At 41.0% G+C, this 26,019-nt stretch overlaps 1 protein-coding gene across 1 annotated transcript in view; it reads right to left on the bottom strand.

Moving 5' to 3' along the window:
* LOC140947138 (protein argonaute-2-like) overlaps nt 1-22,939 on the bottom strand; it is a 25,728-nt gene extending 2,789 nt beyond the window's left edge. Inside the window, exons 1-10 of the mRNA XM_073396228.1 lie at nt 22,407-22,939; nt 17,355-17,656; nt 11,820-11,876; nt 11,157-11,427; nt 9,995-10,126; nt 8,594-8,759; nt 4,072-4,246; nt 3,567-3,914; nt 1,610-2,461; nt 700-899 (exon numbers count right to left, since the gene is read on the bottom strand). Coding sequence (XP_073252329.1) covers nt 700-899; nt 1,610-2,461; nt 3,567-3,914; nt 4,072-4,246; nt 8,594-8,759; nt 9,995-10,126; nt 11,157-11,427; nt 11,820-11,876; nt 17,355-17,656; nt 22,407-22,857 — 2,954 coding nt within the window. The 5' untranslated portion in view covers nt 22,858-22,939. The remainder of the gene's footprint in view (nt 1-699; nt 900-1,609; nt 2,462-3,566; nt 3,915-4,071; nt 4,247-8,593; nt 8,760-9,994; nt 10,127-11,156; nt 11,428-11,819; nt 11,877-17,354; nt 17,657-22,406) is intronic.
* Nucleotides 22,940-26,019: the final 3,080 nt, after the last annotated feature.

Below are 26,019 nucleotides of genomic sequence, written 5' to 3'. Positions count from 1 at the left end.
TCTTAACCGCCGCAGTGTTAGCTCAGTGGGTAGAGCGTGTTGACTGCAGAGCGGGAGGTCGCGGCTTCGATTCCTGGGGCCGGACCAATACTCAGGGTCTTAAAATAACCGAGAAATGAAGGTACTCCCTTTGCACCGCAACAGGCTAGACCTTCGTGTGGCTCGGATGACCACGTAAAATGGCGGTCCCGTCTCCAGTTGGAGACGTAAAATATAGTGTCCCCAATTAGTACTTTTGTGCTAAATACATTGATACTCACATAAAGTGAAGTTTTTTTTTTTTTTGGTTCAGTTGGGATTTTTAACCTTGTGGGTCATGATGAAAACAAATGGTTTACCAGTAATTGTTTTACCTCTATAAAGTGAGCTTTTTCAATGCCTCACTCCCTTGTTCTGTCCGTATTCCCTCCCCCCCCCCCTCTCTCTCGGGGGTACCACTTTAAACACGCTGGGATCAGAATTTCTTTGTCTGTAGCCTGCTAGCAAGCTGTCCATTTGGGGATATCGAAAAAAGTAGACGCGCGAAAGACACACGAGAGGAGACGCGGCACCGCGCGGCTCGCTTCGCTTGCCCAAATAGGGAACTTGTTGGCAGGCTACTTTGTCTCACGCTCACAAGATGATGAACATTATTTTACTTTTTCTAACATTTCTATGGAGAACATAAAAGTTATCATAAGCATATTTTGGGCAACTCACCTGCCACTTCCACCATTGGTCACGTGGACCCGAGCATGGAAAGCTGCTAGATGGGCGTAATACGCAGGGGCTGGCATGGACACACTCTTAGTGCACCGTGCATACACGTGACAGAGCTGATAAGTGAGTTGCTGAAGACTGTCAGCGTCAAAACCATTGTCATCATACAAAACGTGATAGTGTGTAGGTCGGCTTGTTCCCTGTAAAACAAACGAAAACATGATGTTACAAACTATTAAGCCGCTGGGGTAGGTTACTTAAACAACGTTCAGCTAGTATTTAAACGTTGCTCTACCTGAACAGTGCCAAAAAGGCTTATACATGTGGCTCAAGCACGAAAAAGATGTATTCCTTCAAATGAAACAAACAAATTACTACGTCTACTGGTTGTCTTAGCCCGCAATCCCCGCAATCTAAATTGAAATACATCTAAAACCTTTTTTTTGCCAAAACCTGTCAGTTCAAGAGGATTGAAAAGTTTTTCAAGGTATTTCATGGTCTTAACGCTAGGATAAGCTACAGATTTTAACACGGAACACAGGGAAAACAGTTCCTCTGAGGGCAGGGTATTGCTTCCGTCTAAACTTGTAAGCATGTGCTTGTTGTATAGGGCAAGATTAAGGGCACATGTCATCATTTTTTTCTAATTAGATGGTAACAAAATTTACTTGGTTCGTTGAACAACTGGATCCCAATGTAAATTTCAGGTTTTCGACGCTTATCTGAAGGAATTCCGGCCATCAAGCTCAAATATACTCACTGAAAATATTTTTTCATGAGACAAAAGAAGGGCTACAGACGAGGTAACACGTTCACAAATGTTTTGACACAACCTGCCCCCAACCCCTCCCAACCCATTCCCAAAAACTCATATGCAGTAAAATAGCACAGTTAGGTAATGAACAGGTACCTGAATACCAAAGTGACTGCACAGATAGAAATCAAACTCATATGGATGGGTTATTCCACTGTCCACCGTTGTTCCCGGGGGTACGTTCCTAGCTTTGCCAGTTTCATCTCTGCTGTTTTCGCAAAACAGCCTGGTGTGGTGTCGCTTCTGAACCACAATAAACGTGATCCGGGGACGATACTCCTTCTCAAGCTTTATGCAAGCCTCTTGAACAGCGCGCACTTCGTGGGCAAGGACCTGATCAAACTGGCCTTCGCTGACTCCATCACGATAAAATATGATTTTAGAAGGCTTGAGCTTGCCATTAGCCTTGTAAAACTCAATAAGAAGCTCTCTCACAATTGCGGCTAAGTCGTTGATGATTTCCTGGGCTCCACGCCCCTTCTCGTGCCTCTGCGCCCGCACGCGTGCCTGATATTTGGTAGCATTAGCATCCATGCTGGCCACCACTGCAGCGATAGATGGTATGCCATTCGACTTAGTGGGCTCAGTAGGGGAGGGGGGAAGGTGAGTCCCATCAGCGCCATTCTTAGTAGGGGAGGGGTGAGTCACATCAGCGCCAAAGATAATAGTGGGTTCTCTAAACGCAGGAGACTTTACCGAGGGATCAATAACCTGATTGATACCGCCCAGTTTGGAGTTGATCTTAAGTGAGATGTTGGCGCACACTTGGTCAAGACATTTAGGTTGCTTAATAAGATCCATCTGAACACACTGCGTTGGAATTCCGATGACACTGTCTCCAACACGTTTGATATCAGCATAAAGGTTTTTATCTTTGTTAGGTAGAACGGCCATGATAAGCTGGAGTCCTGGGTGCTCTACCATCCACTTGGAGAACAAACTTTCCACCTCAAGGAAAAGAAACTAGCGGTTAGAATACGTCTTAGGGAGGGAATTAATTGCATGAACACAGATAACTCAGTTTGGTTTGTTCATGTTAGAGCGGTTTTCACTTGACTGTCGAAAGTAATTGAGGAATTGGTTTGGTTTTGGTTTTACTACGCCCTTTGGTTGGCTAGTGTATTTACTTTGGTTTTGGTTTTACGACAGTCAAGTGAAAACCGCTCTAAAATTTTGCTACATTACTAATTTACAACTTATGTCATTACAGTATCTCGTCAACACCAGTATCTCTTAACATGAGAGTTTGAGCTGCAGGACTTCCATTTTTTTATTAAACAAAAAAAAAAAAACGAAGATGGTACACGCGCTCTGATTGGCCGAGAGGCGTGTTTGCATGGGAGTATGTAAACATACTTATGACGTCAATATATTCTGCTTTTCGCACGCTAATCACGCAAGCATGAACTGGAAAAAGTTTTTGAGTTGACAACTTGACGAGTTTACTTTATTTACCGATTCGCTCGATGGTTGAAAGTTGGAAAATCTTTACAAACATGCTGTGTCAATTTTGGTTTTCTTAAGCTGACATTTTAAGCCAGAAAAATCCACATTTTGGAAAGCATCTTGTTTTGCAAAACAAGAACTGATTACGCCTGAGAGACTTCGTGTACAGGACCTCACGATTGGTATGAATTTCCCTTTTAATCAGTGCCATAACCAAGAGTTTTGCTTTTTTTCTCGGGAAAGTTAATTTATAAAAGCAATAGGACACTTTTTTCCTGTATTTTCATAGGCTGATTTCAGCACTTGAGAATTCTTGACAGTTATGCAAACCCGAGACGAACATAACTGTCTCCAATTCTACCAACCCCTCTCATGTTTATGTCAGGCTGTGCCAACAGAAAACGTTTTCTATTGCTTAAATGTAACAAATAAAAAATATATCAAAAAATGTTATGAGGAAAAATCTTTTTGCCCGAACATGTTCATAGTTAAAGTACATTTTGACCACAACATCAGAAAAACGCAATGAATATATTTCATTTGGTGATTTCCTAAAAGGCCCCCATAAATAAATCTATCAGAAAAAACGAGAATAAATATCATCTACCTCACTGTTCCGCGCGTATCTGACCTCAACTGGGTCAGTCATCCTCATTCCCTCTCTGCTAGAAATGGACACCATCTGCCTACAGAAGTTCCTCAACTGATCTTCTTTGCGTCTTTGGAAAGGTGCAAAACAAGCCAACGCCCAGGTATTAATAACCGCTCCTTGGTGAAGAGCCTTATCAAGCATGTTCCATGAACCATTGGACGGAACCAATGCTTGATCTTGTGGTCCAAGTTTGATTTTGGGAGCTGGTAACACTCGGCCATCAACCTTGACCATTTCGGGATCTACATAAGTCTGAAACTCTTCCCTTAAGTACTTCTGATTGGTTTTTATCATTTCCTGTGCCTAGTAGAATTAACATAGTTTACAGTGAGAACATACATGTACACTCAGAATTAAACATGGTTTATTACAAGGTAGAGTAAGCTAGTTTTAGTTTACAGGTAAGTCTACCACCACCCTACACCCACCCTCCCCTCCTCCCGTCCCATAAACAACCTACCCAATATACAATGTTTTGTCGTCGTTCAGGTGCAGGTCGCGCTGTACTTCTGATCATTTTTGCTGTCTGTTGTTCAGATAACAACCTCTTCTCGCAAGGAATAATGGTGCAAACTTCCATCGGTAGGTACCGATCTTTATTTTTGCCAACTTGCAAGCAAGGCAGATGGAAATACCTGACAATGTAATACCAATATTGTCAGCTTCCTTGAAAACAAAGGTGACTTCACAGTCACTTTGCTCCATGATCACTTTGCTAACACTGTGCAACGATTGCATCTGCGCAAGACTGGTAGGCACACAAAGTAAACAAGGACTAACTAATCAGAGTGAAATGTCCCAAAAAGCATCCCACTTTTTTTTCCATTTAACAACAATGCTACCTTGTTTCCCTGCCAGTCTGCATTTATCACCAAACACCGCTTTGTTCGAATGTTTATCACTCGCACCAGCTAGACATATTTGGTCTTGCCTGGCTTTATAAGTATTAGCGCATAAATTTTAAGTTTTAGTGGTATCGAAATTGTCTCGCGTGGTTGGCTTGTATAACGAGGAATGTTGAGGTGACCTTTTTGGCTCCTAGGTGACGCTTAAAGAGGGGGTAGACAAGTCTACTGACTTCTTTACCATAAGTGCCAAAATACCAATCAACGAATCATTTTGGCATGACCCGCTTTCAAGTGTTAATGAGAAACAGTTCCCCTTTGTGCCATTGTGTATTTCTGCCGCTTTTCGCGCACAGTTAACCAATCATCTGAGGAGCAAGCATAAAATTTGTACCAATGGTACGAATCGAAAGGTTCAAATTCTTTGACCAATGGTGCATATAATTTAAAGGTGGAGATCCATCAGTATTTATTTAGTAAACCTGTAAAGAATGCTCGAAGAGGCCAGATTTCACATTCAAGAAAGAGGAAAAGTACCATGATTTCGGTTTTTCTCAACAAGTTTTGTTTATTTGTGTGGGTCGTGTTAATTTCCTTCATCTTGAAATGCTACCCACTCTTTTGTGTTAACTTCCTTTATTCATGGATAATAGAAAGACTGAATAGGAAACTGGCTGACGTGATCGGTTCCAACATAGTGGAAAAATGTGACGTCACATTATCGAGAGCCATGCAACCTCTTACATCCGATGTTTTACGCGTCTTTAATTTAATTAATCCTCGCATATTGCCCAGATTGCCCATGTTTTGAAGTAAAGGATGAAGACTACTTGTTCTTGGAAAAGACAGTTAGAGGGTACAAAAGCGGTAGAGGCAAAAGACTGAGTAAATGATAATGAAACTTGTGAGAGCGGAGAATGACTCCAGCGCCCAATACTTTTATGCAACAAACGAGAAGCTTAACTCATCAAAACTATGCAAAAACTTACATGTATACAGCTACAAAACACCTATAACAAAGGCACAGCCTAATTTTCTACAAAACCAGAAGAAAACCGGGAAGAATTTTAATTATTTTTTTGTCAAGGTTTTGACGATTTCTTTTCTGCTTTTATACAAGCTCAGCGAGTGTCGAATTTTACAAGTTAAAAACTGACTCTTGATAAAATGATTTTATTAGCGGCAAAACTGTCGAGGTTTGATGTTCCAAGTACCCAGGTCAAACGAGGGTTTAATTTTCCATTCAAATTTATTTACGGACAGTCAGTGACAAGAAGCCGTAGTTGAGAACTGTATAAAACATGATAAAAAGCGGGGATAAAAAGCTCAGCAGAGAAAGGAAATTTGCTTGCGGACCCTGTGGAAACGCCGTTTCTAACTTTCTCAAATCAATTTTCATAGTAAAGCGACAAGTTCTTTTGTTATTTTCAGGTATAAATGTACCATTACCCAAGGTAATTTTCAGTCAGGTCTTTGAAAAAGCGAACTGCAACGCTTTTAAAAATGTTATGTAAAAGGGTTAATTGTTAACCACTATAATATCATAGGTGACGAATTACTCCTTAATTTTGGCGCGAACTTTCAGCGTTAATTTGTAATTTCACATGTGAAATTACAAAATTGCCATGGCAACCTTCCGTACGTCTTCAGTGTCAAGATGGCGACGAAGTTTTAAAGTGTCATGAATGAAGATGTCAGATAACGAAAAGACGCTTTAGAAAACCTGAACACACAAAACAGCACGTCAAGAAGGATTCTAACAGATATTTTGTCGAAAAACTCTGAACTTAAGCCAAATTTAAGCGCTAAAAGTTCGGGAGAATGCAGGAGTTCTCGATCAATATGATCCAGGATAAACATGTCAAAAATCCAAGATTGCTAACGTAATTCGTCACCCATGATATTAATAGGTAATCAAATGGTATACTCGTGAAATTAGGGAATAATATCACTTGCGTTCTGCCCAAATCCTAACACTTTCCCTCGCCTAAAGGCTCGGGAAATTATAAGGATTTGGACAAAACGCGCGTGAAATTATTCCCTAATTTCACTCGAAACCATTTGATTACACATACGAATACAGCTGGGAAGCAAACTCATGATTAATAGTAGGCCCTTCACTTCTTTTTTATGAGGAACACTTGTCTTCCACTGATAAGGCTTATAAAGCTTAGAAATATATTTATTCTTTGAAATACTGACCTCTTTTTAGGATGAAACAACCTTTAAGTTTTTGTATTATAGTCTTAATGATATAGAAATCACCTCAGAAAATTAAACATTAACACTGTTCCCAAAGAAAATAGAAGCTGATTATTAAAAATATATAAATTAAAAAAAGTAACATTCAGGATTTTGGTTTATCCTGAGGTAAGTGGATAAGGGCTTGAAAAAATATGACTGTCTGGTCAAATAAGTATGTTGTTGAAAACAACATTCATACCCCAAACAAGTACAGGTATATGTTTTATTAATTTGATTTACAATACATCTTGTTAAGGTTTATCATCTACAGGTACATTCTTGTTGCTTTGGATGTCTATAAGAACCTAGTACAATAATAGTGCTAATCAAGTCCATCTTTGGTTTGAAAAACAAGGTGATTCAGATTTAGACCGCTTCATAGAAAAACACTAACCAAATCTAAAACACATTACTCTGTAGCTAATACATGCAGTGACCCTCACACACAATTAATTTGTCCCAGTCAGAAAGCAGTAGCTAACACTCTTCAGATGTGATGAATAAAGCTTAAAGCACCTCATGATAAGAAATAAATTATATGCCACCTTCTGGCTCTCATGCATGACAAAAGTAACTTTTGTTGCTGTTTTATATAGAAAGATTGATTGATTTGTGACCTCTCAGAAGAGTACTTGACCCTGCTTGACCACAATTTACTGTCTTCATTGACTAAATGTGTTCAGCAAATCCTACAAAAAAAGACAAACACAAGGAAAACTAAAACACTGTTTACAAAATAACAGCAACACTTAGGAGCCTAAACGGAGGCCGAAAAATGTCAGTAGGTGTAGTTTATGTTTATCTAGTTTATGTACAAAAAAAATATTCGAGTCTCTTCAGTGCCTTCGAATACAAGCTTCGAGGAGCGACGTGAGGCGATTGTATTCTCTGGATATATAATTTTAGGAGTTATATTTCAACATTAAAAGATGAGCGAAATTAACATACTGCTTTAAGAACAATTAGCAGGGTTAATCGAGGATATTACTTCAGAGCGAAGCAGTTCCCAACACAAACAAGTCTGCCGATTGGAACATTGCACACCGTGTACGTACACTTGTTCGGCGCTAGCTCCGAATGTAGTTAATTTCGGTCATTTTCAATCGAAACGTACGGCTGGAAAATAATAGCACTCAGTCTGTAACTATGCCTATGCCACAATTCTATCCTTAAAACATCTGTCAATCGTAGTTATGAATAGAAACAATAAAGAACCTTCTAAATAAAGGCGTCCCAAAATAGTTGACAAGTCTAGTAAATATGGCCCTGTAAGATCAATTTTTGGGACGAAATTTTCTCAAAGACAAGGACAAATAACACAAAACAACAACAAGAAGTGCTTACCTCGAAGGTTCAAGTGTGGCTTTGATGGGTCGCCATCGCCGTAAGACAACAAACGAAGGGAAAAACACACATCAAAAATTAAAGTAGCACTAAAAACTCCGAAAAAGAACAACATGAAGGCAAACAAACCCTACATTTCGACTGGTTTGCGCCACATTTTCGCCATCGTTTGTCACAAATTTCCACTATGATGGAACCAGTCAACGCCAACTTGATGCACGAACCAGCCAATCGACGATTAGAAATCAGCCCACGTGACATAAGTTTCCTATCCAGTCTTTCTATTGTCCATGCTTTATTTGAAAGTTATTTTTCTCCAATTCATCAATTGAAGTCGCATTAATTTCCCGTAATTAACACAATCGTTAATTTCCTATAATTAGGTTATCTTTTAAGATGTGCACATGGGCATGGTAAGGCCAGTAAACCGAAACCTGCGTGAGATTAGCCAAATTTTTTAATTCAATTTCATAAGCAAGAAGCAACTTTGAATACTGTTTTTTAAAATCTCTGCTGGATAATGGAGATGTAAGATGTAAAGAAGCATACCTCAGCTGCATCTTATACCGATCCTTGAAATACGCTGCAACAGTTGTTTTTGTGCGGCGACCAGATGTTTCATCATCAACATCAAATTGCAGCCTGTCCGCAGACTCTCTGGACACTCCCCATACTGTGTACTTTCTTTTTACATAGGTGGTTTGCACGCGTAAACCTAACAGCAAAAAGAGGGTGCAACGATCTTTAGATCAGTGTACAAAGAGTTGTTCAAGGAAAATATCACTGACAGTGTACTATGAGCACAGTACCTGCCTCCAAGCAAAATGGAGAAGTCAAGTCTCAAACAAACTTTTTAAGTTTCTCTACCTTAACTCAACCTTGGGTACCCTTCTACTTTAAAAAAATTATGAAAACCCTGCATGCGCATGCATAGGTTATCCAGTAAGTTTACGCTTATTCCTTTCGGCCTTTTTCTATCTAAGCTCTAAAAAAATCCTAGGATATACTCCTCCTTTTCTTTAAATTCCCTTGCAGTATTACATGCACAGGTAAAACCTTCTTTGAGTCTAAGTCACTGTGGATGTTTTTGCCAAGAATGAGGTGGCCATTGGGGCTGGTGGATGAAGGGGAGGGGCCTGGTTGACCCAGCCCCCTCCTTTATTTCTTAGTCAAACTAAAGCCAGCAAGGCTGAAGAATATTTTTGAGGCTTGGGCTCCCCTCTTTTCTTATGGTCTTGATAAGTGGGACCCCCTCTTACTGGAAGATCTGAACCCGCCACTGATTGGTAAAGGTTCAACTGTACTGGTAATTTGGCCGGAATTTTAATTAACTACAAAACATAAGAGGTGGGATGAGTGAGGGGTTTGTAGCAGATGTTTTACGCGGGTGTTTTAAATGGTTAGAATAATTAACAATTATTCCTCAAGCCCGAATGGGCTCTAAGTCAATAGCCCATGAGGCCAAAGGCCAAATGGGCTATTGACTCAGAGGCCATGAGGGCGAGAGGAAAAATTGTTTTTAGTAAAATCCTACCAGTTGGTCAAAAATATCGTGACAATAAAACTTTAGCTAGTTAAAGCTAGACTTAAATCCTTTTTCGCCTCCAAAAAGCCAGCCCTTTTCGCTACTGGGTAATAACATATAGCCTAGTAGTAGCTCAACCAATCAGAATGCAGCATGGAAAATAGACCACTAGTTGGATTTTACTAAGACGCATTTAGTTTCTTTTTAATTTGAATATTCTCAAAGTTCAGCTGTTGATGATAACCACTTTTAATGGTTTGAATTAACCACTCAAAACCCATTCAATAACTGTGCATTTTATTGTTTTAAGCTGGTTGCAACATAGTAACAATCATGGTACCATAGTACCATCTTTTAAACCATATTTGGACACATTTTTAATGAATCATAAGACAATGCTTGTAATCCAAAATCCCCATCATTACCACTTATAGCCTCCTCTAGCTTCGATATGTCAATCTGACACCTAGGGTCTTCAATTTGATTTTGTGAAGGTGGAAGAGTTTCACGAACAAAGTCAACCACACCTTGACTCTTATAAAAGCCCTTGGCGGAAACTGAAATGCAAAGATGCAGTGTACATGTAAAGAGCAAGAAATAACCCTTTTATCAAGTAGTGCGATATCAAAAGTTTTTCAAAATTAATAGTCAGTCAATGTTCTAAACTAAACATCACTGTTGGGAAAAAGTAAACAAGTTTATTACTTGGAGCTGTTAAATACAATTTGACTTAATTATTAGTAAATACTGTAACACATTTGGGGCTTCACTACTGGGTTGAGTGACAAATTATCATTATGGAATTTCTATGCTTGTTCGCAGGTGTCAATTTTGTGAAGAACTGTTGGTGGCGTCCCAAAGGTCTATGCAGTTTTTTCAGGCTAATATTACCGTATTTCTTCACCTATAAGCCGATCTCGGCTATAAGCCAAGACCCTGAAGGTCAGAGTCCTTCCGATAGACTGAGCTGCCAAAAACAAAGAAGTAAAACCATTGGCTATAAGCAGAGAGTAAAATTCTTGATTGTAACTGGCCATTTGAGCAAGCGAACCTCATGGAAAACATAAGAAAATGGCTCACTAAACATAAATCCTAATGAATTACAACAAACACAAAAGAAAAAAGCAAACCAATTAAGAGATGTAAATATCAATTGATCCAACATAGTGTATAAATACCATCACTTGACAACAGATAAACTACAACAACAATCTCAGTTAAATGTTTCAAAGTATCAATCGATTGAGTATCCCTTTTGTCGCTGTTATTTTTTATCATCATGCTAAAGCACACCATTCCTCGTTTAGTATGGCTTTCAAGATAAAAGTTATTGCGGAAGCTGAAGTGGTAGAAAACAACTCGGAAATCGCTCGAGAATATTGACTAAGCGGTCCATAATTGGTACGACGCTGGAGAAGACACCAGACGACTATTCTTTCTGGTGAGCTGAAGATGGTAATTGCTTTATATTATTATACTTTTTTGCTCAATATAAATTATTTATGGGAATCAATATTATTAAAGTAAGTGCAACTAGCAACCAAGTGCATATAACTGCATGATACATGTATTAGTCTAAGATCTTACCATCAATGTTCACCAGCATTGCCTTCCATTGTGAGGGTCTTATACTCTGGTAAAAACCAAACTGCACTTCAGACCCCTCCCCTAAGTCTTCTGGATGATAACCAAGACGGAGGAATGATTGACCAACAGGTGTAAAGTGTTTTGAAGGCATTTGTCGCATTACAATGTCCAGCGCCTGCACAGCATCTTGAGTTGATTTTCCATTCTGTTGTCCCAATAGGAATTTTCTTAAAGAATCAATACTGACTGATGCTGCAAACTTGATCTTAACCTGGAAAAGACAAATGAAGGCACTTGTACTGATCGTCACTACTGGTTTACAATACAGATCATTGAGGGTCAAACCTCTGCAATTAATTGCCTGGACCCTGATTAACTGGACTACTTTATTCAAAACGTAAAACCCAAATTTTCTCCAATAATAACATTCAAGGGAATTCAAATGACTACAATCTGAATAACTATTGCGTCACTAAGAGTAACCGGTCTTCTGCATTGTAAAATTGAACTGTATCACTAATGTCTTTTAGCTGTAAATACTGTATACTCTCTTCATGCCCTTGATAATTAAAAATCAAACATGAACACTTTTTATAAAGCTTCTGGTAGAGCATTTTCTGGAGCCCCTCATTGTAGTTGTTTTACCGAAGCCTTTAAACGAACCTTGAATACTCTGTCCTTGCCACCATCCTTGCCAGGCAGAGTTACATCAAGTTCAGCCTGGGTAAAAAAGACATAATATTATAGAAGAGTGAGAATGAGTTGAATTAATTAATAATCATTCACTCTTACCATGGTGTGGTACACAAGATCAGAGTTACATAAATGATAGGGGACACTAAACAGCAGGGATTTCAATAAGCACCGACAACCCATGAAACCCGTTGGCCACTGTGCTTCAGGTCAACTGTTTTTTCGCCATAAATTTGGTTAAATGTAATTTAACTAAGTTAACCACCACGAGCTTAGTGGTCAAGCGGTCCACAAGCTTTGGGGCGGTCAAGCGGTTCATAAGCTTAGTGGTCAAGCGGTCCACAAGCTTTGGGGCGGGCAAGCGGTTCATAAGCTAAGCGGTCAAGCGGTCCACATGCTTAGCGGTCAAGCGGCCCACGAGCATAGCGGGCATCCAGCGGTCAATCCCATAAGTGCAGGCTCACATGGTTTGTGGTAGCTTTATACACGGCTATGATCTGCGAGTTCTTCGTCGAGCATTTGTGCAGTGGTCTGTGGAGCGGTTCATATAGCGTCTTTCGTCTTTTTTAGCGATCTCTGGACCAGCAGTCCTACAGTGTGCTTTTTCTTGTATCCTTTTTCCTTCAATTATTTTTCAAAGCGTGCGTGTCGTCACATTCGTTCAGGATGCGAACTACGAACAACAGCTTGTCTACTATATCTTCTTCGGTCACCGCGTCTTCATCTTCTTCTAGCGGTTCTACCCCAGCTCCTACAGTTAACACCCCAGCTTCACCGCTAAGTCAACCTGTTTCCCTGCCGGACACCAACGCGTTAGCACAGGCAATTTCAAGTGCTCTCGCGGAATCACTCCCTCCTTTTCTATCTTCCCTTCGAGAGTCAAGTGGCAGGAACTCCAACATGGCCGCGACCTCTGTTCCTCTCCCCTTGGCTTCGACTTCTACGCAATCTCCGGCATCCTCCAGTTGCGGTACCCCCGGCTCTACCTCCCAGTCTTCAGGTACACCTGTTGTGCCCTCATTTATTTCAACTTACAGCTCATCCGGAGGTCCTTCGGTAGTCTCTTCTCTTCCCGCCACGTTCTCCGCCAACTTGCCTGTAGTGGTTGGGGGCTCTTGTGGTGGCGCAACCGGAACTGAGTCCTTTACGTTTCCAAACCTCAACAAAGCATTTGTGGTGGGTCCTGGCTATGCTCCAGTCCCTTATAAGCTTGTTTCGAAAATTACCGCAGGGCTTTTTGTAGACTTGGCTGGCCAACTTCCGGACAATATCCGAGCTCAAGAAATCAAACCCCAGGCGTTTTTGGAGAGAAAACTGGTGGTATCAGGGTCTAAGAAACGGGTCATCGAAATAGATTCTTTGCCACACCTTCCCCTCTCGCTGGAAAGATTTAAATCAGTACAAGTTACTCATTATCCAGACAGCAAGGCGGTTTTCTGACAAATCGTGGCTCCACTACGACATCGCCTTCCGAAAAGAAGCCGCAGCCTCAGGTTCAACCGACTGGTCTCGCATGCACCCAGACCTCTACAACTTTCACACCAGATCTCCGGCTACCACTTCAGCTGCTTCAGGTTCCTCAACTTCCTCTGCCTCGTCACCAACAGAGCCTCTTGGGTATTCAGGCAATCCCTGGTCTAGCCAGTATTGCAACTCCCGGAACGATGGGCGCTGTCGCTGGCCCTTCGGTCGCTGCCGGTTTCGTCACTCCTGTGAATCGTGCCACGGGGACCACCCCCGCATCCACTGCCCTCACCGGTCCGTACGGAGAGAACGGTCCCGCTCCCCTTCTCAGTCAAAGGGGGTCTCCGCCGTCGCTAGACCACCTCTAGCCAATTCAGCTGTAACTAGTTTTGTTTCTGTTCACGTTGGTTCTCATAGTAATTTTTCAGCGTTAGAGTTGCGTTCTCCTTTTGTTTTACCTTCTCAGTAGCAGGGTCTGCCAAGTTCCAGTTCTTTTCTTGTGTTCTCCAACTGTTTGTCCTTTAAGACCAGTTTTTCAGCTTACTCCCATTAATGCGGATAGATTCCAGCATGAACTCTGTCATCATCCTAACCCAGACCGGTTGCATACGTGGTCCAAGGCCTTCGCTATGGTTTTCACCTAGGCTTCAACTACAGTACTTCCCTGAAGTCGGCAACAGGGAATATGGCTTCAGCACTCCTGAACTCTCAGGTCATTGACAATTCCTTGCAATCGGACGTTCAGATAGGCAGGGTGGCGGGCCCCTTCTCCCAGCCTCCCCTCCCTGTCCCCCATGTGAGTCGTTTCGGCGTCATCCCCAAACGCCACCAACCTGGAAAATGGCACCTTATCCTGGACCTGTCTAGCCCTGGGGGCCACACTGTCAACGACGGAATTGCGGGTGAGGATTATTCTCCGCAGTACATGAAGGTAGATGACATTATTGCGGGCATAATGCGGCTGGCGCGGGGTTCCCTTATGGCGAAATTTGGTGTGCAAAATGCATACCATATTGTACCAGTCCATACAGAAGATCGCCAGTTGCTGGGTATGAAATAGTGTGGTGCCTTTTATGTTGATATGGTCCTGCCTTTTGGTGTCAGGTCAGCTCCATATATCTTCACATGTGTAGTAGATTTAGTGGAGTGGGTGGCCAAGCAAAACTACGATGTCACCTTCCTGATACATTACCTTGATGACTTCCATACTCTTGGCCCTCCCGGCTCCTCTGTCTGTCAACACAATCTGGACAGGTCAGTTGACTGTTTTTCTAAGCTTGGAATCCCACTTCATCCAGACAAACTAGAAGGGCCATCGACGTGCCTAACTATCCTGGGCATTAAACTGGACTCTCTTAATCTGCTGGCACGCCTTCCTCAGGACAAATTTGATAGGATAACTGCCTTGCTGGAGGATTGGTCACAAAAGCGTTGGTGTAAACGCAAGGAACTGGAGTCTCTAATAGGTCACCTTCAGTATGCCTGCAAGATCGCACCCCAAGGTCGCTCATTCTTGCACCGAATGATCAACCTACTATGTACCTTTCGACACGATGACCACCCGATTCGTCTCAATCGAGAGTTCTTTCTTGACCTAGCCTGGTGGCAAGAGTTTTTCCAGTCTTGGAATGGTTGCAGCTTCCTTCAGTACCCCCAGTGGGCTCCACTTCCCGACTTCGAGGTTTCTTCAGATGCCTCTGGGGCTCTTGGTTACGGAGCAGTCTTCCAGGGTCACTGGTTTTCGGGCGTATGGCTCCCATCACAGGTCTCTCAGTCTATCGAGTACAAGGAACGTTTCCCTATCGTCGTAGCAGCTTACCTCTGGGGTCCCCAGTGGGCCTCCAAAGGCGTCAACTTCCTATCAGATAACCGCTCAGTGGTGGAAATTCTGCGGTCTGGCACTTCAAGAGCCCCTACCATCATGTCCTTGGTTCGCTATCTGTCCCTGTTGGCAGCTCGTCACGCCTCGTTCACTGCCTCCCCAGTTAGAGGGAAGTCTAACCCCATTGCTGACTCCCTGTCTCGCTTTCAGTTTCAGCGCTTTCGCCGGCTAGCCCCTCATGCAGACTCCATTCCAACGCAGATTCCGCAGCGCTCCTCTCGGACTTGGAACTTCGCTGTCAGATAAATGCCACTTCTATTTGACTCAGGGTCTTGCCCCTTCTACTGAAAAGTTTATGCTTCTGCCCAACGCCACCTGTTGGATTTCTGTGCTCAGGACAATAGTCTATCTCCTTCGGGATCAGCTCTTCCAGCCAGTAAAGACGTGCTGATCCGTTTCTGCTGTCATCTTTGCTGATACTCTCCACCATTCATCCATAAAGGTTTATCTTTCAGCAATCCGCTCCCTTCACATCGAGGAGGGTCATCCTTCTCCGCTGGTTGGTTGCCTTCGGTTACAGCGTGTGTTGCGGGGTATCAAACGTCACCAAGGCTCAAATAGGCGTCAGCGCCAACACATCACAATCGAGCTGCTGCACATTATCTTCCGGTCCTTGAACTTCTCTGACTACAACCATACAATGCTTTGGGCTGCCTGCTGTCTCGGATTTTTTGGTTTCTTACGCACTGGTGAGTTCACTGTCAACTCCCCCTTCAATCCTGACATCCACCTTGCCGTCAGTGATGTCCAAGCAGATTCCCTAGTCAATCCAAGCAGCTTCAGGATTCATATTAAGTGCTCGAAGACGGACCCCTTTTGCCAAGGTTGTAATATTTACATTGGTGCTGGTAAACGCGATCTCTGCCCTGTACACGCCCTTACCCAGTATCTACACGGCCGTGGCTCAACTCCTGGCCAACTCTTCCTTCTCTCTGATGGCACCCCTCTACATCGCCAATGGCTGACATCCAATATTCAATCTATCTTCTCCGCTGCTGGGGTCCCTGGTTGCTACACTGGTCATAGCTTCTGCATTGGCGATGCTACTTCAGCAGCCTCTCGTGGCTTACCAGATCACCTCATCAAGACACCTGGCAGATGGTCCAGCGATGCGTATCAGATCTATATCCACACTCCCGTCAGTACTATCGTGGGGGTAGCCAGCCTTCTCACTTGACAGGTATTTCTTGCGTATCTTTCTCTTTTCCTAGTTGTCCTTGTAGGGTGCCTCGGGACTTGACTTAATTGAAGCTAGGAATGAAGTATTAAATTAAACAAAGATTCTGACCAAACTTTAATTAAAGCAGTTGTAAAACTAAAAAAGAAACTGTTTACTTTTTGACAATACACAACTTTTGCATGAAGTGCAGATAGCTACTAATCATACTCAGTGAATCTGTTCATATTTATTGTTTTCCAGGAAATGTATCAGCACTCAAACTGCCATTATTTTGTGAATCATAACTGATCAGCATTAAAAATTAAACATCACTGCTGTTGATAAGAAATCTTCCTATCTCCTATGTTACTCAATTTAGTGCCCAGAACGCTGAAAATTGCATATTAGGGCTTCCAAAAATTTCAAAATTTTCTGGGGGAGCACACCCCCAGACTCTCCTAAGAAGAAAGGGACTAAACACAGGGGCACCCAACGAGAATATAGTTCAAAACCACTTAAACATAGCATTGTTAAACGTATTTTAGTATTTAAACGGTAGATATAGGGATATTTTTATTCCCTAAAAATTTTTCATCTGTTCGGATTTCCTAGCTGAAAGTCTAGTGATCCGAAAATTATAGGGATCAAAACTTACCTTTTCGAAAATTTCAGCCAGAAAAAAGGCTCCCGAAAATTATTGGTGACCTTTTTAGGGTAAAAATCCGTTAAAAATAGGCAATTATACCATTTTTTAGATGTTTGAAAATCCTAGGAGAGGCAGGCAAGCAAGAAATTTTAAAACAAATGTTTCGAAAATTCTAGATCTAAAATAGTCTTCCGAACAGATATTCTTCCGAAAATTGTCGTTGGGTGCCCCTGTAAACACTACTTTTTGATAAAGTCGGTTGCCCTATTCAAACCTGCTGGCTGCTTCAGTTTTTATTGAAACCCCTGAGACAGTGTAGGGAAAATCAGTGAATACACAAATTGATTCACTCACTGGAGTAGGAAACTTTATCCTGCTGTAGAGGTTCCTCTCTCCATCAAATGCTGGATCGTGGCCTTCAAACACTGTACTTCGATACTTCATAACAATCTGATTTACAACATCTCTTTTCACCATACGAGGGCACTTTTTTGGTGTTATTTCAACATCATAGTGATAGAGATCTGACAGCCTTGGTGGAATGTTCATGCGAAAAAAGTTTGCTCTTAACTTTATCGGTCTTCCCACAGTACCATAGCCAGGTCTTTTGGGAGGGCATATGTTACCATTTTGTTGCATTTGGCGAGCTGTGTGTTCTGAGCAAAAATAAAAACATTTGTCAACCTAATTGTACAAGTCATATACACTGAAGTGTAAGGTCTTCTTCCACATGACAGAGGACAGATCATGAGGGATCAATTTAAACAAAAGTGCAAACAGCTAGTTATTGCAAACCAAACATTAATGTTAATAGGCCTACTCTGGGACCTTAACTCGCCTTAACTCGCAACTTGAGATTATGTTCAAATTTCCTTATCTCGCCTTAACTCGCCTAAACTCGCATTATCTCGCACAAACTCGCCCAATCTCAACTACTGGTAATTTATTACTCTGCCAAATAATTATATAGCTTCAATAAATAATATATGATGATGATGACAATGATTATTATTATGATACAGCCACCAACTGGTCTAGTTTGGAGTCTAAATGCTATATAATTAATAAAGAACAGGACTCCATATCACTAGCATATCCATACTTAAGCTTGTCCAATTAGGAAAATATTTCAGTTAATAAATTTAAACAAGATTTGGCTTCATTAAACTTTGGAGCTGATCTGAAATTTTTGGTTTAATTTTTTCGTAATTGGACAACATGGAGCCTACTATATATATAAGACATACAAAGATTCCAAGGCATCTTTATATGTATGTTACTAAAGCATATTATAAGTTTTAAGCCTTATAACCTCAACATAAGATGGATCATTTTCCCTTAACTCGCCTTAACTCGCACAAACTCGCAACTAATAGGCGAGCTCAATTTTTCCTTATCTCGCCTTAACTCGCCTAAACTCGCATTAGCTCGCACAATCTCGCGGCGAGTTAAGGTCCCAGAGTAGGCCTGTTAATAATCAATTGACAGCAGACTAATTGACAATGGGTCAGTGCAGGAAATAACTGCTACATTTTTTCAAGAGCCCTTACACATGCTTCAAATACAGTCGAACCTCCCATAACTTATGGGAGGTGGTCGCTTACGAGAAAAGAACCAGAGGGGTCTCTCCCAAGAAAATGTCTGGACACATCCATTTTATGGAAGATTATAACAGATTATAGCATGTAATTCTAAAGATATGACATGATGAGTTCCATGTTTTTGCTAAGAATCTTAGTATATTTTAAGTAACGTAGTACACACAGTGAACATAGAGATCAGGACAATGTGTGAAGTAGTCGCTCAAAACAATGGAAACTCATTAAACCGTTAACCCCAAAAAGTGCTCGTGGTTGCTTACAGGAGGTGGTCGTTTACAAGAGATTCCAACTGACTGGGAAAGTTTTGGAGTTTTGGAAAGCAAGTTGGCTGCTTATGGGAGGTGGTTAATTACGACAGGTGGTCGCATGAGGTTTGACTGTACATTACAGTCAACTCCCTTTATAGCGGACACTGTAGGGACCTTAAGTTAGTGTCCTCTGTAGCGAGAGTTCGTAATAGCGGGAGTTTATTTCAGTCAAATGTCTGTAATTTATTTTTGCCCCGAATTTATCTGCTGTCCGTATTATCGGGGTGTCCGTTATAGCGGGGTGTCCGCAAGGCGAGAGTTGACTGTAATTAGTTGAGTAATTTGGGTGATAATAGACTGATTGCAAATGTGGCGACGATCTCACCAAAGCGAGGCTTTTCGGTAGCAACCGTTGCTAAGGGCTGGTCGCTTGTTTATATGCTAATGCGAGTCCGTTATCTTGCTGTTTTTTCACTCTGGAAACAATAAAAAACCTTCAAGAAGAAGTCACCGTCGGTTGTTTTTTATTTTGCCCATATTATACAAATGGGAACGGAGATGATAGGAAAAATCACGATTGCGATGTACTTATGTGTGAACTCGTAGTACATTTCCGACTTTGAACTTGAACTTCTTGAAAATGTTTTAGATTCAGTTTCACTGTATGTTCTTTTTACTGAACAGTATTAAGTTCATAATGGATAGGCCTGTGGAAAAGATGCATGTGAAGGAATTAAAAGAAATTCTTTTTAGGAAGAAAGTGAGCCTGAAAGGATTAACAGTGAAGGCCCAACTTGTTGCAAAGTAATTAGCAGCGTTTTTAACCCTCTGTTTTATATGATTAAATACACTTGAAAACCGTGTAATGCACCTTTGTCTTTTGTCTCATTATTTTTTTTCTGTCTAAGTGATTGCAAGTTTAAAATTAGCGTCCTTTGTTGATTTTTTTGTGCAGAGTGAAGGAAGTACTTCAAATGTGTACAGATGATCGCAGGCAAAATGATCAAAATAATCAAGCCACCGCCGTTGCACTTCGTGTTCGAAGCAAAAAGAGCGACTCAGATCTTCTTAGGGAGAATGAGGAAAAGTTTAGATTTTGCCCCTCTGAGAAGAATATGGAAAAACTACTGGACGATCTTCCTCCATTCACGTATAATACCATTGTGAAATATGTCCGAAACTCCGGTAAAAACATTCAGCATTCCTCAGACTACATGGTACTAAAGCCGTTTGAAGGTGGTGTCAATTTTTTTATTGAAGGATACCTTCATAACGTTGGGACCAAGAATCACAAAGAGAGCAAAACCTTTTATTTCAGAGCCCTTTGCTACCGAAGTCTACGGAAAAGTGAACCCCCACATAAAATAAGATTAGCAATCTTAACCGAGCAACCTTACGATGTAGTTTCTGTTTTTTTTGCTATCATTTGCAAAGTTGTTTAAGTGAGTGAAACTTAAGTTCTCTTCATAACGTTCACGTCGGAGTAAGCACAAAACGTAGAACAATCAACATTTCAAACTTTGCAACCCAAGTTTTTAAGCTTACATAAAAACAACAACACAGGCATTTGTATTTTCGTAACTGAGTTAGTATACACTTTCTTTGTTTTTAAGTACCAAAACCACTTTAAGAAGTCCCCATTAAAAAATTCTGGAAATTCCTGTGGGCCTGGAACAGAAAATCCTAGGGGGTGGAGGGGTGCAAATAAAACAGTCTTCTAAGGGGGGTATGGATATTTTCTGGAACCACACATTAGGACTGAAAACACTTCTTTTTAGAGAGTAGATCAATATTTTTTAAAACAATTTTACTGAATAGCTGTAAAAGTGTCATATATCGATACTTAAATATTATTAGTTTTTTGAATAAATTATTAAGGCCGTAATATATAATTTTAATAGCCAAAAAATGCGACAGTGTTAAATTTTATGCTATCGTGGTCAAGAGTCAGTCAAAAAGAAATTGGTATGTAAATGTATCGCTGCCATGGTCCATAGTTCTTAACTGGAGAATTTAAGGTGATTCCCTGGTTTTGCACTGCGCATCTCTTACTGCGCATAACAAGATGACCGCCGTAAAAAAGAGCATGTGAAGTAACATTATTAAAATGAAGTTGACCGAGGAGAAACGCTATTGGAATTTTTGCTTGCGGTTGTTTCTTGCCGAGGTGAGACTCCATGTGTTGGGAATGTGCATAACGTAAGCAGTACGCGTGTTGCTGAGTTCGACTTCCTGAAGGAGAACCTAGATAGTGGATGTTTAACTTCACATTGTGTCCTAAATGTGATATCTCGATATAAATTCTGTAAAAACGGATTTTTTAATACTTTCTTTCCCCTTTCACATACATTCTATTTTGAAACTAGCCCCAGGCCTCTCTCAAAAATCGGAGAAAATGCATTTGGTGCGCACTTTCTGCAGCTCTACCGCAAAAACGAGTACGGTGACCCCTATTTTTTATTTCATGATTTTAATAAGGACAGTGCTTCCTTTCGATGAGAAAAAAAATTGGTACAAATCTATGTTCAGTGTTTTGGCGATTTTACTAAATTGTACGGATTTAGCTATCGCAGGTCGAATAGCGCGTGCCCAATTTAATTCTATTTGGGAGTGTAAAGAAAAAAAAGAGCATTAAAAGGCATTTTTCTGGTATGTAAGTGGATAAACAATACATTAAAGTCAAATTCTGAGCGATACCACATGCATCATCGAAAAAATCTCTCCTTTCTGTCTAGTTTTGGGTTGCGCGCGGTTTTTGTCAAAGGGTCCAAAATAGCCGTATTTGTCCAGTTGTCAGCATTGTGACGTCAAAACGAGCACGGTGACCCCCACTTTTTATTACTTTTTCATCGTCTTCTTGAATTGTTCCATCAGTGCACCAAGTTTCATCTACAATCTATGTTAGGTTCTTTTACTAAGGAATCACGTACATTAAATTGACTAACTGTGTAAACGTACTTCTATCGCAGCCCATAGTCCTGTGGTGGGAGAAATATTTGAAATTAACTAAGAATGCACTCCTTTGGGATGATCCAGATCAGGACCAGGGATCTGAGATAACTTGGTTCATGGTACATCAAATGAACCAATCAATCCTTTCCGAGGATTGATTTATTAATCGGTTCTTTTGATGTGCTATGATCTGAGTGATCTTGGATCACTGATCCTGATCCGGAACATGCACCCTTACGTGTGTAAATGTACTGCTACCACGGTCCACATGCCCGTATTGTAAAGTTGCAACAATGGCTTAGTTGCGATTTGTGGATTAAAGAACAAGGTGTATTACATGTATAGTGTGCTTTTTTCAGTTGATGTGTTATATAATTAGCGCTGTGGACCAGTAGCCCGACTGGCGGGATCGGACCAAAAACTGCTAGCATTAGAGCTGTTGTGGAATATTTCAGTGGCGGGGTATTCTTAAGTTTAGCCATATAACATACTGTCACTAAACCTCCTCTGTCTACAAGCATGACCACTCGACCAAAATTATAATATTATGTAGGATATTCAACTTGCGAAGTAAATCATGACCGAGGGCATGTATTTTATAATACCTTTGGTGTCTGGCGGAGAAGAAGATATACTAGGTGACTTTCCCTTGGATTGTTTGGGCTGCTGTTGCCTCGATTTTTCCTGTGTTGCTTCTGTCGACGGTATGCTTTTATCTGTTGAGACAGCATGTTCTTTTGCAGAAGGATCTCTTACATCTGGCTTTTGTTCCGCTGAAGATCGTGACGGATTCTTTGTTTCTGGAACAGATGAATAACCTCCTGGTTTTTCTTCTGCTTTTGGCGCATGAGAACTTGCACTTGCCGTTGGTTTCTCCCCTTCTTCGGCAAACTGGTGAGCAATTTCTTCCCTTTCATTACGAGGTTTTGATGCACCTTCGCTTCTTCCTGGAGTAGACAACTGCTCTTGTCCTCTTCCTCTTCCTCGTCCGCCGCCAGAACCTCGACCCTTAGATTTTCGTTTATTTTTGCCTTTCCCGTGACCTGGAGAAGACATTTTATCATATAATTTTTAACTTTGCTTAGACATTATCATAAACATTTAACCCTTTCATTTCTTCGTATCGAAGACGATAAAATACTTACATGCCTGATCTTGTCGGGGAAATTACCTGTAGGGGAATCAGGTAGCCAACAGAATTCTCCAGTGTTCAACCAATAAAAATCATCTCTCGAATTCTTAGAAAGGAAAAATTCATTTCCGCTTCTTTTCCAAGTAAGACGAAACTGTTAAAGGAAAGTGTTTGTGGCGAAGAAAAGAAATTTAAAAAACGGTAAAATCTCTGGTTGGACTCCAATAGTCCGCCATGAGAAATGCGTGGAAAGGCTCGTAGTCGTATTCTTGGTGGGGTGGTCAGTAGTCTGCTACACAGCCGTTTTTAGTGTCGTCAGTATTAGTGGGGAGGAGTGTTGCGTGACGATACTAAAAACGGCTGTGTAGCAGACTATGTGGTCAGTAGCACTTTTCTTGAACTGAAAGCAAGTAATTCATATATGGTAATCATAATGTGCCAATATTGTTCACTTTGGTAGCGGGGTTTTACGTCTGGATCAAAAATAAATCGACGTCTATTTTCTATGTCGTCTTGTCAGCACGTTATGGCTCAGTCAATTCCAAGCGTGTTATCCCCCCTGGGGATTTGTCGAGCATTTGTGGGGCCGGGCGGTTCATTAAAAAAGCACACGCAGGGGCTTTTAAAAGTGTGCAAATGCCCCACCCCGAGACAATACCAAAATTTCATTTTCCTGCAAATAAGCTGCAAATGCCAAATTTATTGGAATCTGTAATAATCTGAAATCGCTTCTAGCCGCTAGTTATAATGCAAAAAAGATCACATCCATCTGAATAATATCAATGACAGATTTATAAACTAGAATTTTAATAATACCTTTCTTATTTTCAAAGGTTTTTAAAAATAGTGAGCCGCCGAGCTAAACAGAGTATTTTCACATCACGATGGAACTGTTCCGTCCACGTATCAATCGTCGCATTGATCCCACAAAACACGAAGTTTTGGCTCTGACCTTCAAATATCTCGCAGAGTTTTTCTAGGCCTGCGTGCGGTGAACCGGTGATCACGATGCTCGGATCATGGTAGATCAAATGAACCGATGAATCCACTCTGGACAAGGATTCATCGGTTCATTTGATCAACCATGATCTGAGTGATCTCGGATCACTGATCTTGATCCGGATCATCCCAAAGGAACGCATCCAACGTCAAGTTTATATGAAAATGCGAAAGTTCACAATGTTTATCACCAATGTGTTTTATGTTTGACGGATTAAGCTACGATGGCCCAAGAAAATTTTAAAGTGTCTCCTACCCCTTGCGCGTGGCGTCTTCTAAAACTTTGCGCGCCCCAACGAACCCGCCGGCTACGCAAGCTAAGAGCAGGCAGTCTATTCCTGTACAAGGTGGTGAAACTTTGATTACTAATAGTTTAATTGCATTAGGCTGAGCAAAATTTAACTATGATTAGCATGAAAGCCATCGCATTGAGCCAAGTTAAAGTTGAAGTTTAAAAACTTTGATTGGTATTCGTGCTATATCGCATGGGGCCAATTAAAACTGAGAATTCATCAGCATCACTTGCGTTTTCAGAAGTTCTGAAAAATCTTTGCCTTCGTGATAAACTGATATAATGCCAAGAGCCATAATCGGGGTAGGAGACCGTTTAACAAATCGACCACAATTTTCCATGGTCTACACTCTTATAGACCATAGAAATGACGTCATAAAATGTTTAAAACTCAATTGGAACGGCGAGAGGTTTCAATGCAAAGTTTTGAACATTTTATGGCGTCATTTCTATGGTCTATAAGAGTGTAGACCATGGAAAATTGTGGTCGATTTGTTTTTTACAATAACATTTATTTCTAGTTTCCTGCGAAGTAAAACAACGGGCACTGCTTGACATGTTACGTCATTTCCATGGTGTATACTCTCACAGACCATAGCTCTAGACCAATCAGCGCGCGAGGATTCGTTCAGTTATTAGGCTGATTTAGCCAAGCTCTGTGGAAGAATCGTTATTGTATGACGCGTAGTTGGAAATGTAAATGTCAAATCCTCTTCCAAATGTAGGCCCAGAGTATGAGCGAGAGCATATGGAATATCTGTATGAACTATATCTCCCTGTCTGAGGCAGTTTGACAGGTGCCCATCCTGGCTTGTTCAACAGTGAACTCAGGAACGCTTTTGAGTCCTATTGATACCGGCTATATAAGTACCTTATTACAAGAAATTTTCGCGACACTTTAATTTAGCAAATTTCGCGAGTTTTTTGAAATCGCGAAATCAGTAAAGTGACGCGAAAATTACGTGACTCACATTGCGTCGACAATATAGAAAATGTGTTTATTACCGATTGAAACTGACTGAAATATTCAACTGATCTGAGGCAATGTCTTAGTCTTCCTCATCACTATACTGCTTTCTGTCTCCAGCACTTCTTTTGAACAGTTCCCAAATCGTCCACTCACTGGCTCTTTGTAATGCTGTTCTACTAGCATCATTTTCTTCTTAGTTTTGACGTGATAACAAATGCAAATAAAAGTAGTTAAATTTGATGAACTAAAAAGTTAAACTAATCGTGTCTTCCTCAAAAACGCGAAATTAAAGTGACTCTCAATCTAAAATTTTTGCAAAATCGCGAAGTTTAAGTGTTGCGAAATACTGATGTAAACCATCAAATCGCGAAATAAACGTGTCGCGAAAATTTCATGTAACAAGGTAACTAGACGCTGAAAAGAAAAGAAAAAGAAGTAAGTGCTGATAGCAACATTGTCTTAGTACTCACAGCGAAGCCATCCATATAATGTACCTTTTTTAAGGTAAGCAGGTATACATGAAAAAGGCTCATAGACAGTTACTGCGGCGAAAAAAGAGGGTCTTTATTCCATCATTTAATTGTTACAGTTAGTGCTGTGCGGGACAACGCTCTATGTGTCCCTCACACTCTTTCCTCGCCGCGACCCACAACCTTAATTACAGACGACTTGCTTCCTCAGGCCTCATAGCTTAGTCAGTTAATCTACCGTAGATCTAGTCCAGAGGTCGTGGGTTTGAATCCCACCGATTTTAAAAGATTTCTTTACTTGCCTGCCTGTATGGGCCCTTATTCCCTTTACTGGCAATAACGCTCAGTAGCGTTT

This window comes from Porites lutea, chromosome 8, assembly GCF_958299795.1.
Source record: "Porites lutea chromosome 8, jaPorLute2.1, whole genome shotgun sequence".
Lineage (NCBI taxonomy): Eukaryota > Metazoa > Cnidaria > Anthozoa > Scleractinia > Poritidae > Porites > Porites lutea.
The sequence above is the reverse complement of the archived record's forward strand: the minus strand, read 5'-3'. Positions and strand labels throughout refer to the sequence as shown.